General features: G+C 43.3%; 1 protein-coding gene across 1 annotated transcript in view; it reads left to right on the top strand.

Moving 5' to 3' along the window:
- Positions 1-18,758, top strand: part of polr3b (polymerase (RNA) III (DNA directed) polypeptide B) — a 146,605-nt gene that overhangs the window by 65,351 nt on the left and 62,496 nt on the right. The window contains exons 11-14 of the mRNA XM_072267353.1: positions 3,557-3,719; positions 8,050-8,203; positions 13,462-13,536; positions 18,196-18,294. Of these exons, the coding sequence (XP_072123454.1) occupies positions 3,557-3,719; positions 8,050-8,203; positions 13,462-13,536; positions 18,196-18,294 (491 nt within the window). The remainder of the gene's footprint in view (positions 1-3,556; positions 3,720-8,049; positions 8,204-13,461; positions 13,537-18,195; positions 18,295-18,758) is intronic.

Raw genomic sequence — 18,758 nt, 5'->3', positions numbered from 1 at the left:
TCCCGGAATAACTCAGCACAATTAGATTATTCAGAGATGTGCACTTAATGCTTTAATTTGCACTGTTTTAAATACATTTGTTAACACAAATTAAATGAAAATCTTTGAGATTTAACACAAGTTCCTTACCTTTACCAGAGCTTAAAAACCTGTCCGAAATAGTGGTGGCAAGAGAAAGGGTTTCTGTATAAAAATAAAATGTGCTGTCCAGTTCAGCCAGCCTTGAATCACCTCATCCCGCTGTGTTGGAGAGACATCTGATTGGTTAGATAGCTCATCAGCCATCTCCTTGTCCCTGTTATTATTTCTCCTGCTTTATTTCTCTTTTATTTTTAGTATACCTGAAAAATCTTTAATATCCACTTTGATATTATTTGCTAGCTTGCTTTCATATTTCATCTTTTCCCTTCTAATGACTTTTTAAGTTGCTCTCTGTAGGTTTTTAAAAACTTCCCACTCCTCTCTTCCCACTAATTTTGCTTTGTTGTATGCCCTTTCTTTTGCTTTTACAATAGCTTTGACTTCCCTTGTCAGCCATGGATGTACTATTTTACCATTTGAGCATTTCTTCATTTTTGGAATACATATGTCCTGCACCTTCCTAATTTTTCCCAGAAACACACACCATTGCTGCTCTGCTGACATCCCTGCCAGCAGCTCCTTCCAATTTACTTTGGCCAACTCCTCTCTCATATCACTGTAACTTCCCTTACTCCACTGAAACACTGCTACATCAGACTTTACTTTCTCCCTAACAAATTTCAAGTTGAACTCAGTCATATTGTGATCACTGGTTCCTAAGGTTCTTTTACCTTCAGCTCCCTAATCACCTCCAATTCATTACACAACACCCAATCCAGTATAGCTGATCCCCTAGTAGGCTCAATGATAAACTGCTCGAAAAAACTATCTCTTGGGCATTCAACAAACTCACTCTCTTGAGATCCATTACTAACCTGATTTTCCCAATCGACCTGCATGTTAAAATCTTCCATGACTACTGTAACATTGCCCTTTTGACTCGCCTTTTCTATATCCTGTATTAATCTGTAGTCCACCACCCAGCCACTTCTGGGAGGCCTGTATATAACTGCCATCAATGTCCTTTTACCCTTGCAGTATCTTAAATCAACTCACAATGATTCACATAGAAACCATAGAAAAACTACAGCACAGAAACAGGCCTTTTGGCTCTTGTTGGCTGTGCCGAACCATTTTCTGCCTAGTCCCACTGATCTGCACACGGACCATATCCCTCCATACACCTCCCATCCATGTATCTGTCCAATTTATTCTTAAATGTTAAAAAAGAACCCGCGTTTACCACCTTGTCTGGCAGCTCATTCCATACTCCCACCACTCTCTGTGTGAAGAAGCCCCAACTAATGTTCCCTTTAAACTTTTCCCCCCTCACCCTTAACCCATGTCCTCTGGTTTTTTTCTCTCCTTGCCTCAGTGGAAAAAGCCTGCTTCTGATCATATCTCACATCTTTCTACTGATTTGATTCTATTCTTTACCAGCACAGACATGCCTCCCCCTCTGCCTACCTTCCTATCCCTCCTATATAACATGTAACCTTGGACATTCAGTTCCTAACTACAACCATCCTTCAGTCACGATTCAGTGATGGCCACAGCATCATACCTGACAATCTGTAATAGTGCAACAAGATCATCCACCTTATTTCCTGATACTACGTGCATTTAGATACAATACCTTGAGTACTGTATTTGCAATCCTTTCTGATTCTGCATCCCTAATGTTTTGATACTTAGCCTGTTGACTGCAACTAAGTCCCACCACCTGCCTGCCCTTCCTGACAGGCTGACTGCATGCTATCTTTACTTTTTTACCATCCGTCCCTTTTCACTGGACCCCGGTACGTGTGACTATAATGAACCAGTTATTGTGTTCAGTTCTGGTCTCCTTATTGTAGAAAGGATATTATTAGAAAGGATGGTCACTTCATTATAGGAAGGATATGGAAGCTTTAGAGGAGATGCTGCCTGGGTTAGAAAATGTGTCTTATCTTTGCAATGAAGGAAGATGCAAAGTGATTTGATAGAGGCATGGATGGAGTGGACAGCCAGAGTGGAACTGACAAATACAAGGGGCATAATTTTAAGGTGATTGGAGGAATATACAGGGAGGATATCTGAAGTAGATTTTTTACACAGTGAGTTGTAGGTACGTGGAACGCGCTCCAGGGGATGCTGGTAGAGTTCGATATATTAGGAACATTTAAGAAACTTAGATAGGCTCACTTTTTTTTTAATCCTTAACTCCGAGTGGAGTCATCGGGATGCCGTCATGATGGCATTTTTTTAGCAGGCTTTCTTATTTTTACGAGGCCGAGTTGCTAGCTCGACGCTCAACCCAGCACGGATGGAAAGCGTGCAAGGGAGCTGGCTGGATTCGAACTCAGGAGCCTTCGCTCCGAAGTCTGGTGCTGATGCCACTACGCCACCAGCCAGCAGATAGGCTCTTGGTTGATAGAGAAAATGGAGTGCGATGTGGAAGGGAGAACTAGATTGATTGTGGAGTAGGTTAAAGGGTTAGCATAATGTTGTGGGCCAAAGGGCCTGCTCTGTGCTGTACACTCCTGTCCTGTGCTCTAATTACCACTGTGTTTTGCGGCAATCCACCAGTTTCAGGGTCACTGATATCTTCACTTACTAACATGAATTAAGTTTCTCAGATGTCATCGTGGAGTTGACTTGTCTCTGGATCAGTGATCTAGAACTCTGGCTGCTGATCCTACCACATTCTTTATTCTGGTTTTTATAACCTATTGGATGGTATTCTTTTGCTTTGGAGGAGATTGGTCAGGCCACCGGCAGTCCAGATTCCAGCATCAGCAATCTGGCATTCAGTTCCGAGCCTCTGATGTTTTTGCCTGCCTTTCTCTTCAGCACCCATCAGGCAATGTCCATCTTCAAGCCCTCCCTGCCCACCACCACCATCCAAACCATGCTCTCCAACTCTTTGGATATATTTAAAGTGGAGGTTGATTTGTTTATAGTTGGTCAGTGTGTCAGATGTTAGGGGGAGAAGGCAGGAGAATGGATGTGAGATGGCCAAATGGTCTAGTTCTCCCTGCTGCCATCAGGAAAGGGGTACAGGAGCCTCAGGACCCTCACCACCAGGTTCACTAGTTAATACCCCTCAACCATCAGGAAAGGGGTACAGGAGCCTCAGGACCCTCACCACCAGGTTCACTAGTTAATACCCCTCAACCGTCAGTCTCTTGAACCAGAGGGGATCATTTCACTCACCCTGACACTGAACTGTTCCCATAACCTTTGGACTCGCTTTCAAGGACTCTGCAACTTATGCTCTTGATAGTTATTACTTATTTATTATTATTAATTTTTTTATATATCTGCAGATTGTTGTCTTTTGCACACTTTTTTTGAATTGTATGTAGCTTTTAGTTGATTCTGTGGTGTATCTTTGTATTTACTTTGAACTTAGAAACAAATTTTGAACCCCTGGGACTCCATCCTGCGTGCTGTATGATCTTTAAATGGTGCAATTTCTGTCCTCGTACTGCAGGCTTGTGGTTTGGTGAAGAATTTGGCTCTGATGACACACATCACCACAGACATGGAGGATGCTCCTATTATTAAACTGGCCTTCAATCTTGGTGTTGAAGATGTCAATCTGCTTTGTGGGGAGGAACTTTCATATCCAAATGTCTTCATTGTGTTTCTCAATGGTAAGTGATGTCCTGAGCAGTTTTTGTTACTCATAATTTTGAATGTACCGTGAAACAGGCACATGCATTATGTTATAGAACATAGACAGATCCAGGAAAACACACACAAAAGAATCTTACGGTGAACCAAGCTGTCATAGTACACAGCCCCAAACTACACAGGAACAATAGTAAAATTCTGCTTATACACAGAATAAGAATATTAAACACAGGAGTTTCTGTAGATGCTCGAAATCCAGAGCAACACACACAAAATGCTGGAGGAACTCAGCAGGCCAGGTAGCATCTATGGAAAAAAGCACAGTCGGCATTTTGGGCCAAAACCCTTTGGCAGGAACTCAGCAGGTCTGACAGCATCGATGGAGAGGAATAAAGAGTTGATGTTTTGGGCTGAGACCCTTCATCGGGACTCTGATCCAGGATCCGGGATACGTGAACTGCAAATGCTCTCTGGGATAACTTTGCTTCAAGCTGACTGAGTGAAACCTCTGCAGATCTGCACTGAGTCTCTGACGTTACGCATTTCCAGAGCAGTCTACTCTAGTCCATATATCTCTGTCTCAGTGTTCTCTGGGGTGGTAGTCTCCCTGCACACAGAAGGCAGCTAGGAGAGTATTTCAATTGTCAGCCCGAGCAGGGATAACAGATACCCTTACATTTTGATCCATTTTACTGTGTACCGTGGAGAGGATTCTGACTGGTTCCATCACCATCTGGTGTGGAGGGGCCACTGCACAGGATCAGAAAAAGCTGCAGAAAGTTGTAAGCTCAGCCAGCTCCATCACGGGGGCCGGCCTCCCAGTATCCAGGACACCCTCAAAAGGCAACGCCTCAAAATAGTGCCATCCACCACTAAGGCGCTCCGACACCCAGAAATGCCCTCTTCTCGTTGAGGAGCCTGAAAACACACACTCAGTGTTTCAGGGACATCCACCAACTCTCCTTTGTCTATCCTGCCTGTTATATAGAACACTATAGCATAACACTTGGGCCCACAATGTTATGCCAACCCTTTAACCTACTCTTTGATCAATCTAACCTTTTCTGAAACATAGCACTCTATTATTTTTAATCACCCATGAGCCTATCTAAAAGTTACTTAAATGTCCCTAATATATCCACCTTCACCATCCCTCTTCTTCCCCCCCCCCCCCACTCCTGGAAGTATGTTCCTTGCACTCACTATTCTCTGTGTAGTTAACTTACCAACAACATGCACCCTATACTTTCCTCCAGTCACCTGAAAGTGATGCCCTGGTATCAGTCATTCTCACCTCTCGGCTGTCCATACAATCTGTGCATACAAACATGCATCCCAAGCTTCTCTGTTCCTGTACGTCTCTCTGTATCGTTCATTCATTGAGGATCAAAGGTGATGAACTGAGAGCTTGGATACATACGTGGAATTATGATGTAGTGGCCATGACAGAGACTTGGCTGGCGCCAGGGCAGGAATGGATTCTCAATATTCCTGGATTTCAGTGCTTTAAAAGGGATAGAGAGGGCGGAAAAAGGGGAGGAGGGGTGGCATTACTGGTCAGGGATACTATTACAGCTACAGAAAGGGTGGGTAATGTAGCAGAATCCTCTTTTGAGTCAGTATGGGTGGAAGTCAGGAACAGGAAGGGAGCAGTTACTCTACTGGGGGTATTCTGTAGGCCCCCTGGTAGCAGCAGAGATAACGAGGAGCAGATTGGGAGGCAGATTTTGGAAAGGTGCAAAAATAACAGGGTTGTTATCATGGGTGACTTTAACTTCCCTAATATTGATTGGCATCTGATTAGTTCCAATGGTTTAGATGGGGCAGAGTTTGTTAAGTGTGTCCAGGACAGATTCCGGTCACAGTATGTGGAGGCTGACGAGGGGGAATGCCATACTAGATCTAGTATTAGGTAACGAACCGGGTCAGGTCACAGATCTCTCAGTGGGTGAGCATGTGGGGGACAGTGACCACCGCTCCCTGGCCTTTAGCATTATCATGGAAAAGGATAGAATCAGAGAGGACAGGAAAATTTTTAACTGGGGAAGGGAAAATTATGAGGCTATAAGGCTAGAACTTGCAGGTGTGAATTGGGATGATGTTTTTGCAGGGAAATGTACTATGGACATGTGGTCAATGCTTAGAGATCTCTTGCAGGATGTTAGGGATAAATTTGTCCCAGTGAGGAAGATAAAGAATGGTAGGGTGAAGGAACCATGGGTGACAAGTGAGGTGGAAGAAGGCAGCATACATGAGGTTCAGGAAGCAAGGATCAGATGGGTTTATTGAGGATTATAGGGTAGCAAGAAAGGAGCTTAAGAAGGGGCTGAGGAGAGCAAGAAGGGGACATGAGAAGGCCTTGGCAAGTAGGGTAAAGGAAAACTCCAAAGCATTCTTCAATTATGTGAAGAACAAAAGGATGACAGGAGTGAAGGTAGGACCGATTAGAGATGAAGGTGGGAAGATGTGCCTGGAGGTTGTGGAAGTGAGCGAGGTCCTCACTGAATACGTCTCTTCGGTATTCACCAATGAGAGGGAACTTGATGATGGTGAGGACAATATGAGTGAGGTTGATGTTCTGGAGCATGTTGATATTAAGGGAGAGGAGGTGTTGGGAGTTGTTAAAATACATTAGGACGGATAAGTCCCCGGGGCCTGACGGAATATTCCCCAGGCTGCTCCACGAGGCGAGGGAAGAGATTGCTGAGCCTCTGGCTGGGATCTTTATGTCCTCGTTGTCCGCGGGAATGGTACTGGAGGATTGGAGGGAGGCGAATGTTGTTCCCTTGTTCAAAAAAGGTAGTAGGGATAGTCTGGGTAATTATAGACCAGTGAGCCTTACGTCTGTGGTGGGAAAGCTGTTGGAAAAGATTCTTAGAGATAGGATCTGTGGGCATTTAAAGAATCATGGTCTGATCAGGGACAGTCAGCATGGCTTTGTGAAGGGCAGATTGTGTCTAACAAGCTTGATAGTGCTCTTTGAGGAAGTGACTAGGCATATAGTTGAGGGTAGTGCAGTGGATGTGATCTGTATGGATTTTAGTAAGGCATTTGACAAGGTTCCACACAGTAGGCTTATTCAGAAAGTCAGAAGGCATGGGATCCAGGGAAGTTTGGCCAGGTGGATTCAGAATTGGCTTACCTGCAGAAAGCAGAGGGTCGTGGTGGAGGAAGTACATTCGGATTGGACCACTGGGCCTCGACCTCCAGACTTCCGATTTGTCCTCACGTCCTAATCTTTCTCAGCAGAGATCCCATGACGTGCTGATCACTGAATATCAGGCCTTGAGATCCAGAATCGCCATAGGCAGGACCCCAGATATTAGGCCTCAAACTCCGGTTCATGATTCGTGAACCCAGAGAGTCATTGAAACGCTTTGCTGGGTTTCACAACACAGGGCTGTTAAAATCTGGATCACGGATTTAGAAAGGAATCAGAATCCTATCTGATTCCTGTCTGGCTGCGTCATTGTGTGCTTCGAAAGCTGCAGGGCATCAGACCTCAGGACCTACAGGGGATAGTAAAAACTGCAAGAGAATCACCGGGGTCTGCCTCCCCCACCCCTCACCATTTGTGGCATTTACTGGGAAAGTTGCAGACGTATATATGTTCAGATGAGAATAAACTTGAACTTGTACTTTCTCTGAAGGCAAATGGATATGCGCTGGGAGAGAAATAATTCACATTATTAGGAAGTGAAAAATGGGATGTGGATCTAAATTGAAAAAGTTTGCACAGAGCTGGCACTACCACAATTGGCCAAATAGCCTTTTTCTTTAAAGATGAAGAATATCCACATAAAACATCAATTTTCAATTTCCCTCCACAGCTGCCGCCTGGCCTGCTGAGTTACGTAGAACAGAGAACAGTACAGCACATGAACAGATCCTTTGGCCCTCAATGTTCTGTCGTTCCAATTAAATTAGTAATCAAATGGCTAACTAAACTAATCTCTTCTGCGTACAGAATGCCCATATCCCTCCATTTTCCTCACATTCATCTGCCTATCTAAACGTCTCTTCAAAGTCTAATGCTTCTGCCTCTACCACCACACTAGATAGTGTATTCCTGTGGTAAAAAAAAAATGACCCTCATATCTCTGTTCCTACCCCCCTCACTTTAATTGCATGCCCTCTGGTTTTAGACATTTCAGTTTTGGGTAAAAGATTCTCTCTGTGCCTCTCATAATCTAATAAACCTCTTATCAGATGTCCCGTCAGCCTCCGCTACTCCAGAGTCTTTCCAGCAGATTTTTGCTCTTTTACTGTGAGCTTGTGTGTGACTGTTTCAGGAACTTAGTTTAACACTACATTGGTACGTAATTCCTCTTCCTGTGCTGATCTGATTAGGTAACATCCTGGGTGTAATACGCAATCATCAGAAGCTGGTGAAAACATTCCGGCTGATGCGACGAGCCGGTTACATCAACGAGTTTGTCTCCATCTCTACCAACCTGACGGACCGCTGTGTGTATATTTCCTCAGACGGAGGCAGACTTTGCAGGTACCTACCAGTCAAATGCAGACTTTCCAATATCTCCAGCTGCTGAGGAAGGGAAGGAGAGTGAGACATGGAAGACTAGGAAGAGAATTCCGTAGATTGGGGCCAGGCAGCTAAAGGCGGGGTGGTCAGCAATGCAGTGATTTACTGGCGTATGAACATAGAACGTTACAGGCCCTTCAGCCCACGATGTTGTGTTGACCTTTTAACATACTGTAAAATCAATCTGACCCTTTCCTCACACATAGCCCTCTATTTTTCTATCATCAATGTGCCTATCTAAGAGTTTCGTAAATGTCCCTAATGTATCTGCCTCTACCACCACCCCTGACAGGGCATTTCATACACCCACCTTTCTTTGCGTAAAAAAAAACTTACCACTGAAATCCCTCCTATACTTTCCTCCAATCACCTTGAACTCTGCTCCCTTGTATTATCCATTTTCACCCTGGGAGAAAGTCTCTGGCTATCCACTCTATCTATGCGGTTCATTGTCTTGTACACCTCTATCAAGTCACCTTTCATCCTCCTTCACTCCAAAGAGAAAAGCCTGAGCTCACTCAGCCTACCCTCATCAGACATGCTCGCTAATCCAGGCAGCTTCCTGGTAAATCTCCTCTGCTCCTCCTTTAAAGCTTCTGCGTCCTTCCTATAATGAGGCAACCAGAATGGAACACAATACACAAGTATACCAGAATGAAAGATCTGCTGATTAGGTGAGGTAAGATGGCTTTTGTGGTTTGTGAACTCCAGCGGCAGTGAATGGGGCTGAATTGCCTGTTTGTGTTCTCATACTCTGCAGTTTGCGAAATGGTCCCGTTAGCACCTGCAACAGTAGCGATTCACCACCTCAATAAACTGAATTGGTCTTCAAGGTTTCCACAACTCATTCAGACCAACAGAAGTCATCTTTCCCTGAACCCCAAACCCCGTGTATTGAAAATTAATTAGTGACCGGAACTGCACATAATAACTAGTTTATTTTTGTCGCATGCACCAAGTTAGGGTGCAAAAGTTGTCTTGCATTTGCATACCATTCATACAGATAATTTTTTTTGAGCACTGACACGGTGTCACAAATGGAAAATTCCACGAGGTGCTGGGAGGTTATGCACAGGTCTTTGCGCCACGGTCAGTTCTGAGAAGTGACCTCACATACCTTCACAGGAACAAAGTGATGAGTTTGAAGGGTTATGTACTGTTGTCAAATGAGAAAAAGAGGATGTCAGAACTCCTTCCATATGCAAAAGGAATACCTTCAGAGTCTGTCAGTAAGCTGGAGGAAGTGGGTATTGAACATGAGGCTGCAGTTGTTCATTCAGTGACTGATGGTGAAATAGCTGAAATGGTTCTGAATCATGGTGATCACGATGGTGAAGATGATGTTGCGAACACAGTAGAAAAGTTGCCCGTAGACGACATGGTGAAAGTATAATGGACTTGTTGAAGGGTTAGAGCAGCATGCATTCATAACAGAGCAAGAAATCATGTCAGTTTATAAAATCAAAGAAAGATTGCCACAGCAAAAAACCCATGCTAATGAGGCAGACAACACTGTAAATGTCATCCAGCACAGTGTCTCCTCACCCCGAGAGCACCCACTTCCAGGTTCCTCCTCACAATGACGTACTCTCTCCCTCGAGTTTCTCAGACCTGATGTAGTTGTCATATTTGGTGCTGCAGTTATCTTCTGTTGTAAGTGAAGATCATTTTTTTTTGGTAATTACAAAACATATTATTTTTGCGTGATATCTGAGTTTGATATCCCCTGTTTGACTATAAAATGTATTCTGTTAAAAATAAATTGTTGATTTTTTTCAGTTTACATTACATTACATTTACTTGTAATTCAGTTCAATCTTTTGATTTTATACCTTACATAAAACCTTTAAAAAAAGTAAAATACAATAATACAGCAAAAGACTGTAAATTTTTAATCAAAACACGGCATCGCAAGTGGAGGCAGAAAACCTGCCGTTGTTGTTCAACAGCTGATTCAGGTCCTCTCCCGATGCTGCTGTACTGCTGTTGTTACCCTGCACACTTTGTATTTTCATTATATGCAATAATTTTTACTGTTAAGTACTTATGTGTGATGAACAAGGGTAAAAAAAAGACTGCTTACCAGTAGCACATAAACTCAGAGTCAGAAATGATGGGGATCCTAAACTACCTCATTATATATTCCAAAATTTAAAACACTTCCAGCCCCAAGCATTTTGGATAAGGGGCACTCAACAATAAAACAAATACAGAATGCGGAATAAAGGGTAGCAGCTACATAGAAAGTGCAGTGCAGATAGACAATAAGATTCAAGGCCATAATGAGGTAGATTGTGAGGTCGAAAGTGCCATCTTATCGTACCAGGAAACCATTGAATAGTGTTATAACAGCAGGATAGAAGCTGTCCTTGAGTCTGGTGGTACATGCTTTCAGTGTTTTCCATCTTCTGTCTGATGGGAGGGTAAGAGGAGAGACTATCCGAGATGCATGACGTCTTTGATTATGCTGGCTGCTTTACCAAGGCAGTAAGAAGTGTAGACAAGAGAGAAGGTTAGTTTCCACGATGTGCTGAGCTGTGTCCATAACTTTCCACAGTTTGTTGTGGTCTGTGACATGAGTAGTTGCCACGCCAAGGCGTGGTACATCTGGGTAGGATGTCTCCATTTTAAAAAGGTGAACTAGTTAAAACCTCTTCCTTCCCCAGTTGTTGGTTCACTTCACTGCTGGAAAAATGCTCATCTCTCTCTGGTATTATTCAAGAGGGCTTATCGAAAATTCTATCCAAGCTGTCCTGTAGGATTTCAAAGTATTGTTCTGATACAGTGCTTAACTTTTAAAGAAGTGCTCATTAAATGTCTGACAAGTGTGTGTACTTTATTTTGTATAGCTACCTAGTATTTACCTTCTACCCTTCACTAGAGCTGACTGTATGAACAGACAGTTTGCTGATGGTCAGATGTCACATACCAGCCTTTGTGCTTGTGGGTTCCTCTTGGCAATGGTGATGGAGAACACCGGAGTCCATGCTCCCCACTGAATGCTGCAAGGAGCAAGATCTGAAGCTGTTCACCAAGTCTCACCTTCATTGACTTTACAGATCTGAGCCTTTTCAGTGACACACACTGTTGATGCAGACAAGGCGGTGGATTTCACTGTTCTCCTTGTGTTTACATTCTGCATTTGATGTAAAATTGCACAGCGTGCAGTCATCCATAACCTTAATCATTACAATATTATATTACAAAATGATCTTTTTAATATTTTTCAATGGCAATGCTGTTGTGTAAATTTAATAATGTTGTGTACATTCAAACATCTGACTCAGAGCCAGACCAGGACCAATGGAATTCAAAACAGGAATGTTGGAAATACTCAACAGGTCAGACAGCATCTCTGGAGAGAGAAACAAAGCTAATGTTCAGTTTGATCTCTGTTTATCAAATGTAAGTTCTTCAGCCTGAAGAGTTAACTCCGTTCCTCTCTGCAAATACAACCCGATCTGCTGAATATCTCCAGTGACTTGCATCACTAGAAAATTAGAGGCCAAGAGGGACAGAGTGAGGCTTTTGGTTTAGAACAGTTGCTAAGTCGCTCTAGATTCTCCCGCAGAAAGTAATCTGCATTTTGGACGCACATCCCAGGGGCGGGCCCTTCGGCCCAACATGTCCGTGCCAGCCATGATGCCAGATTTAGCTCATCCCAGCTGCCTGCACATAATCCACATCCCTCCCTTCCCTCCATATCCATGTGCAGATCTAAATGCCTTTTTATCGAATCTGCTTCCACCACCTCTCCTGGGAACGTGTTCCAGGAACTGTCATTCTGTGTTCAAAAATAATTACAAATCTTTAAATGTTCTTTCTCTCACCTTAAACCTATGGTCTCCGTTATTTGGCATTTCCACACTCTGTATGCCTCTTATAATTTTATAAACTTCTTTCAGGTCGCCAACACTCCAGAGTCATTAACTCACAAGTGTCCAACCTCTCCTTGTAGCACACACCCACTAATTCAGGCAGCATCCTGGTGAGCCTCTTCTACCTCCTCCACAAAGCCTTCACATCCTCCTTACATATAATGAGGTGACAGGAACAGCACCTCTGATGGTAGGCAGCTGCTTTTAATAGTATTACATTATACCGTATGGGTGGCGGGGTCTCTAGCAAAGGAGGTGTGAGGTGCTCCTTCCCTCCGCTATCCTGCAGGTCACCCTTGGACAAGGTGTAGCATCTGCTTAGCCCCCGATCAGGGTCACATGAAGTCATGGGAGCAGGTGGTGGGTATTTGTATGAGCAGCCCGTACATATCACAAGTCCTGGTTATGCGACCGCTGACATCAGGCAGACGATCTCTGAAGCGGCTGGGGTCACCTATCTTGTAATGACGCTGCCCAGAAAAAGGCAAACCACTTCTGTAGAAAAATTCGCAAAGAATAATCATGGTCATGGGAAGACCATGGTCGCCTATGTCATACGACACAGCGTATAATGAGCAAACAGTGCAGTAATGCTTCAGTTTTGCTGCTCTAGCAGTGACTTGGTCAATCAATGCTCTGTCTCTCTCAACGTGGCTCCCCCTTGTTACTCACCATTTGATAGTTTATTGCTACTAAATGACATTTGAGGACAGCAGAGACTTTTTCCCCAGAGCTGAAATGGCATAATTTTAAGACGGCTGCAGCAAGGTATAGGGGGATGGCGGTGGCAGGTTTTTTACACAGAGAGTGGTGGGGGCGTGGAATATGCAGTTGGGGATAGTGGTGGAGGCAGATACATTAGGGGCATTCAGATAGACGAGTGGATGATAGAAAAATGGAGGGCTATGCAGGAGGAAAGTGTTAGATTGATCTTACAGAGTAGGTTAAAAGGTCAGCACAACATCATGGACCAAAGGGTCTGCACTGTGCTGTAATGTTCTGTGTTCCTTTAGTACAGATACTTACTTTGCAGCCCTCCCTGCGATGTCAGTCCAGTTTATGTGGTTAGGTTGGGTTAGTAGAGTGCTATTTTGGTTATGTTAAGCTGTCCAGTACATATTATGGATGTGATTTATTGACCAGCAGTTATGTAAAATTTGCTGTAACAAGGAGATAAATAGCGTTTGTAATTAAGTTGAAAATTTGAAAGTTGAAAATATCCTCACATGTTTATGATTGGTTCTGAGATGGTGTGGAACTGACCGTTTGCTATCTTTGTACTGAATACGGTCATTGGTTGAGTTCCTTTTTTGATGGAGAATTTCTGATTAACGTGTTTAGACCGTACATCATTGTGAGGAATGGAAAACCAGCCGTGACAAACAAGCACATTGACGAGCTCTCTCAGGGATACAGGTAATCTGTCTTTATCTGTTCAATGGCAGTGTGGTGACTGTTGGGTCTTGCTTCTTGATTTGGGGGAAAAGATGCTGGCTGAGCTGCCCTGTCTGGGGCTTGAAATGCGGGGAGGGAGCGTGGCTGGAATCAACTCTACTGTCTGGATAAGACGTAGGAGCAGAATTAGGCTATTCAGCCGATTATATCTGCTCCACCATTCCGTCATGGCTGCTTTACTTTCCCTCTCAACCCTGCTCTCCTGGCTTCTCCTGGTAACCTTTGACACCCTTATTAATCAAGACCCTATCACTCTGCTCTTTAAATATATCCATTGACCTGGCCTCCACAGCCATCTGTGGCAATGAATTCTACAGATACACCACCCTCTGGCTAAAGAAGTTCCTCCTCATCTCGGTTCTAAATGGACATCTCTCTATTCTAAGGCTGTGTCTTCTGGTCCTAGACTCGCCCACTAATGGAAACATCCTCTCCACATCCACTTTATCTCGGCCTTTCAATATTCAATAGATTTCAATGAGATCTCCTCATTCTTCTAAACTCCAATGAGTGCAGGCCCAGAGCCATCAAATGCTCTTGGAGTTTGAGGAGGGGTTGTGAGCTTCACTGTCTTGGGCTTGGAGTGTGGGTTGTGTGAGCTGCATTCTGAGGAGCCAGGAATCCCAATATGCCTGATTTACAAGGGTAGGCTTCCTGACCAAATCAAAGTTTTTGTCATCAGCGGTAAACTGAATGGCCTTGGCCAATTAGCCGAGTGCTCAAAAGATCTGCTTAGCAGAGCTCCCACCCATCCTTTTGAATATCAAAAGGCCTAGATCGAGTGGATGGTAGACTGGATAATTCCTATAGTGGGTAAGTCTAGGGCCTGAGAGCACAGCCTTAGAATACAGGGACGTGTGTTGAGAATAGAGATAAGGAGGAGTTTGCCACTGTCAGCTGTGGAGGCCAAGTCACTGGGTATATTTAAAGTGGAGGTTGATGGGTTTTTGATTAAACAGGGTGTCAAACGTTACAGGGAGAAGGCAGGAGAATGGAGTCGAGGGGGATAATAAATGAGCCATGGTAGAATGGCAGAGCAGACTCAATGCACCAAATGGCCTAATTTTACTCTTATGTCTTATTGACCTTATGGTCCATCCTGTGTAAAGGGGGGGGGGGGGAGAGGGCTGGTGGAGGTGAGAGGGTGATGTGTGTTGAGGCAAAGGTACAGAGAATGGAAATGTACCCCAGACTGGAACTTTACACTGGGATTAGGCAGCAGGCGGATGCAGAAACATTTGGAATCTTCAAATCAGTTCAAATTAAGTTTAATTTTCATTCAAACCATATAGTGCCTATAAAAAGTATTCACCACCTCCCCTTGGAAGTCTTCATGTTTTATCGATTTACAATATTGAATCACAGTGGATTTAATTTGGCTTTTTTGACACTGATCAGCAGAAAAGACTCTTTTGTGTCAAAGTGAAAACAAATTTCTGCAGATTGGTCTAAATTTATTACAATCATTAAACACAAAATAATTGATTGCATAATTACTCACCCCCTTCAAGTCAGTATTCTGACTTGTCAGTATCCAGGCCAAGTCAGGTCTGGACTCTGACTTGGCCACTTCAGGACGTTAACTTTGTTGTTTTTGAGCCATTCCTGTGTAGCTAAATTTTCTGCCAAGTTGCAGTTCTCTTGGAGACTGCATCCAGTTTTCCTCCAGGATTTCCCTGTATTTGGCTGCATTCATTTTACCCTCTACCTTCACAAGCCTTCCAGGGCCTGCTGCAGTGAAGCATCTTCACAGCATAATACAGTCACTACCATGCTTCACGGTAGTGTTGGTAAGTTTTTGATGATGTGCAGTGTTTAGTCTGATAGCCAAAAAACACAGTTTTGGTTTCATCAGACCACAGAACCACCTTCCAACTGACTTCAGCATCTGCCACATGCTTTCTGGAAAACTCTAGCCGAGTTTTCATGTGAGATTTTTTCAACGGTGGCTTTCTCTTTACCACTCTCCCATAAGGCTGTGACTGGTGAAGCACCCAGGCAACTGTTGTTGCATGTGCGGTCTCTCCCATCTGAGCCACTGAAGCTTGTAACTCCTCCAGAGTTATCATAGGTCTCTTGGTGGCCTCCCTCACTAGTTCCCTTCTTGTATGGTCACTGTTGGCTCTAGGCAAATTTACAGCTGTGCTATATTCTTTCCATTTCTTGATGATTCTTAACTGTATTCCAAAGGATATTCAGTGACTTGGAAATGTCCTTGTATCCATCTCCTGCCTTGTGCTTTTCAAGAGTCTTTTCCCGGAGTTGCTTGGAGTGTTCTTTTGTCTTCATGGTATAATTTTTGCCAAGATACTGACTCGCCAGCAGTTGGACCTTCCAGATACAGGTGTAGTTTTACTACAATCAATTGAAACACTTGACTGCACACAGGTCTCCAAAAGCAAATCTCCATTTAACTAATTATGTGACTTCTAAAACCAATTGGCTACACCAGTGATGATTTAGTATGTCAGATTAAAGGCGGTGAATACTTACGCAGTCAGTTATTTTGTGTTTTATATTTGTAATTTAGATCACTTTGTAGAGATCTGTTTTCACTTTGACACTAAAGAGTCTTTTTCTGTTGATCAGTGTCAAATAAAAGCCAAATTAAATCCACTGTGATTCAGTGTCAAGAACATAAGATATAGGAGCAGGAGTCGGCCATCTGGCCCATCGAGCCTGCTCCCCCATTTAATAAGATCATGGCTGACCTGGCCATGGACTCATCTCCACCTACCTGCCCTTCCCCATAACCCTTAATTCCCTACTATGTAAAATCTATCCAACCCTAAATATATTTACTGAAATAGCCTCCATTGCTTCATTTGGGCAGAGAATTCCGCAGGTTCACCACTCTCTGGGAAAAGCAGTTCCTCCTCATCTCTGTCTTAAATCTACTCCCCTGAATTTTGAGGCTATGTCCCCTAGTTCTAGTCTCACATACCAGTGGAATCAACTTTCCTGCCTCTATTTTATCTATCCCTTTCATAATTTTATATGTTTCTCCTGAATTCCAGTGAGTACAGTCACAGACAACTCAATCTCTCCTCATAGTCTAAACCCCTCATCGCTGGAATCAACCTGGTGAACCTCCTCTGCACTGCCTCCAAAGCCAGTATATCCTTCCTCAAATAAGGAGACCAGAACTGCACACAGTACTCCAGGTGCAGCCTCACCAGTACCCTGTGCAGTTGCAGCATAACCTCCTTGCTCTTGAATTCAATCCCTCTAGCAATGAAGGCCAACATTCCATTTGCCTTCTTGACAGCCTGCTGCACCTGCAAACCAACCTTTTGTGATTCGTTTACAAGCACTCCCAAGTCCCTCTGCACAGCAGCATGCTGCAATTTTTTAACATTTAAATAATAATCTGCTGTAAAACAATAAAACATGAAAACTTCCGGGGGGTGGGGGGAGAATACTTTTAATAGGCACTGTACGTCATCATATACAACACTGAGATTCATTTTCTTGCCAGCATACTCCAATAACCATAACAAAATCAATGACAGACTGTGCCAACAGGCTGGACAACCTGTGTGCAAAATACAAACTCTGCAAATACAGAAAGAAAGAATAAATAAATACATAAATAAATAAACAAACCATAAATAGTGAGAACATGAGACGAAGAGTCCTTGGAAATGAGTTCATAGGTTGAGGGAAAAGTTCAGTGTTGGAGCAAGTGAATCTGAGTGAAGTTATCCCCTGTCATTCAAGAGCCTGATGGTTGAGGGGTGATAACAGTTCCTGAACCTGGTGGTGTGGGTCTTGAGGCTCCTGTACCATCTCCTTGATGGCAGCAGCGCAAAGAGAGCACGGCCTGGGTGGTAGGGGTCCCTGATGACGGGTGTAGCTTTCCTGTGGCAACTGTCCATGTGGATGTGCTCAGTGGTTGGGAGGGCTTTACCCGTGATGGACTGGGCTGTATCCACTACTTTTTGTAGGATTTTCCATTCAAGGGCACTGGTGTTTCCTTATCAGGCTGTGATGTAGCCAGTCAATGTAATCTCCACTGCAAATCTGTGTTAGTTGGTTAAAGTTATAGATGTCTTGCCGAATCTTTATAAACTCCTAAGAAAGTAGAGGCGCTGCCGAGTTTTCTTAGTAATTGCTCTTGCGTGTTGTGCCCAGGATAAGTCCTCTGAAATGCCACATGGAGAAGAGATTGATTGATTTCTATAACACAAGTTGAAAATTTGTTTTTGAACGGAGGGTTTTCTTTCACATAGAATACTTGCCCAAATTCTCAGCGCCCCGTTACAGAGGTGACAAGAAAAGTTTAAAATAGTTCGATTGGACGGGATTCAGGAATGAGTGGAAATGGCACAGGCTGACATACTTGGATTGAATATATTGGAGGGGAACTGGAGCAAAGGACAGAAAACTATGGTGGGAGAGAGCAAGTGCGAAAAAATCAATCCCATTCATAAAATATCTGCAAACCCCATTGAAATGCTGAGTTTTCTGTGAAGGCTATCAACATTGTCCAGTTATCACATTTAAAGGGGAGTTAATCGTAGGAAATAAAGGCCAATCCTGCCATTAAAATATCTGATGAAGTGCTGCAGATGTAACTGGGTGATAAGTGATTGATTTTTTTTTACTGTTTATTTACAGATCATTTGAAGATTTTCTGCACGAGGGGTTGGTGGAGTACCTTGATGTCAATGAAGAAAATGACTGTTACATTGCACTTTATGAGCACATGATCAATACGTGAGTGATTGATTACACAAAATCATCAATAGGTTTAAATTATAACTTGTTTATCCTGTGCAAGGGCATGTTGTTACGATGGTGATATCTGGATGTTGGGAAGAGAGGCAGATATCACCAGTATATGTCATGAAATGTGTTGTTTTGCAGCAGCAGTACATTGCAATACATAATAATAAAAACTATAAATTACCATAAGTATATATCAAAAAGAAGATTAAATTAAATCAGTAGTGGAAGCAGAGAGGGAAAAATAATGAGATAGTGTTCATGGGTTCACTGTACATTCAGAAATCTTTTAGCGGAAGGAGAGAAGCTTGTCCTGAAATGTTGAGGGTATGTCTTCAGGTTCCTGTACCTCCTCTCCGATGGTAGCAATGAGAAAGGGGCATGTAATTCAGAGAATTATAGGTACAATTTGCTCAAACCTTACCACACTCACACACAGAGAAGCTGAGAATGGG

The sequence above is a fragment of the Mobula birostris genome, chromosome 9, assembly GCF_030028105.1.
Source record: "Mobula birostris isolate sMobBir1 chromosome 9, sMobBir1.hap1, whole genome shotgun sequence".
Taxonomy (NCBI): Eukaryota; Metazoa; Chordata; class Chondrichthyes; order Myliobatiformes; family Myliobatidae; genus Mobula; species Mobula birostris.
Note: the sequence above shows the minus strand (reverse complement) of the source record. Positions and strands in the feature narration are given on the sequence as shown.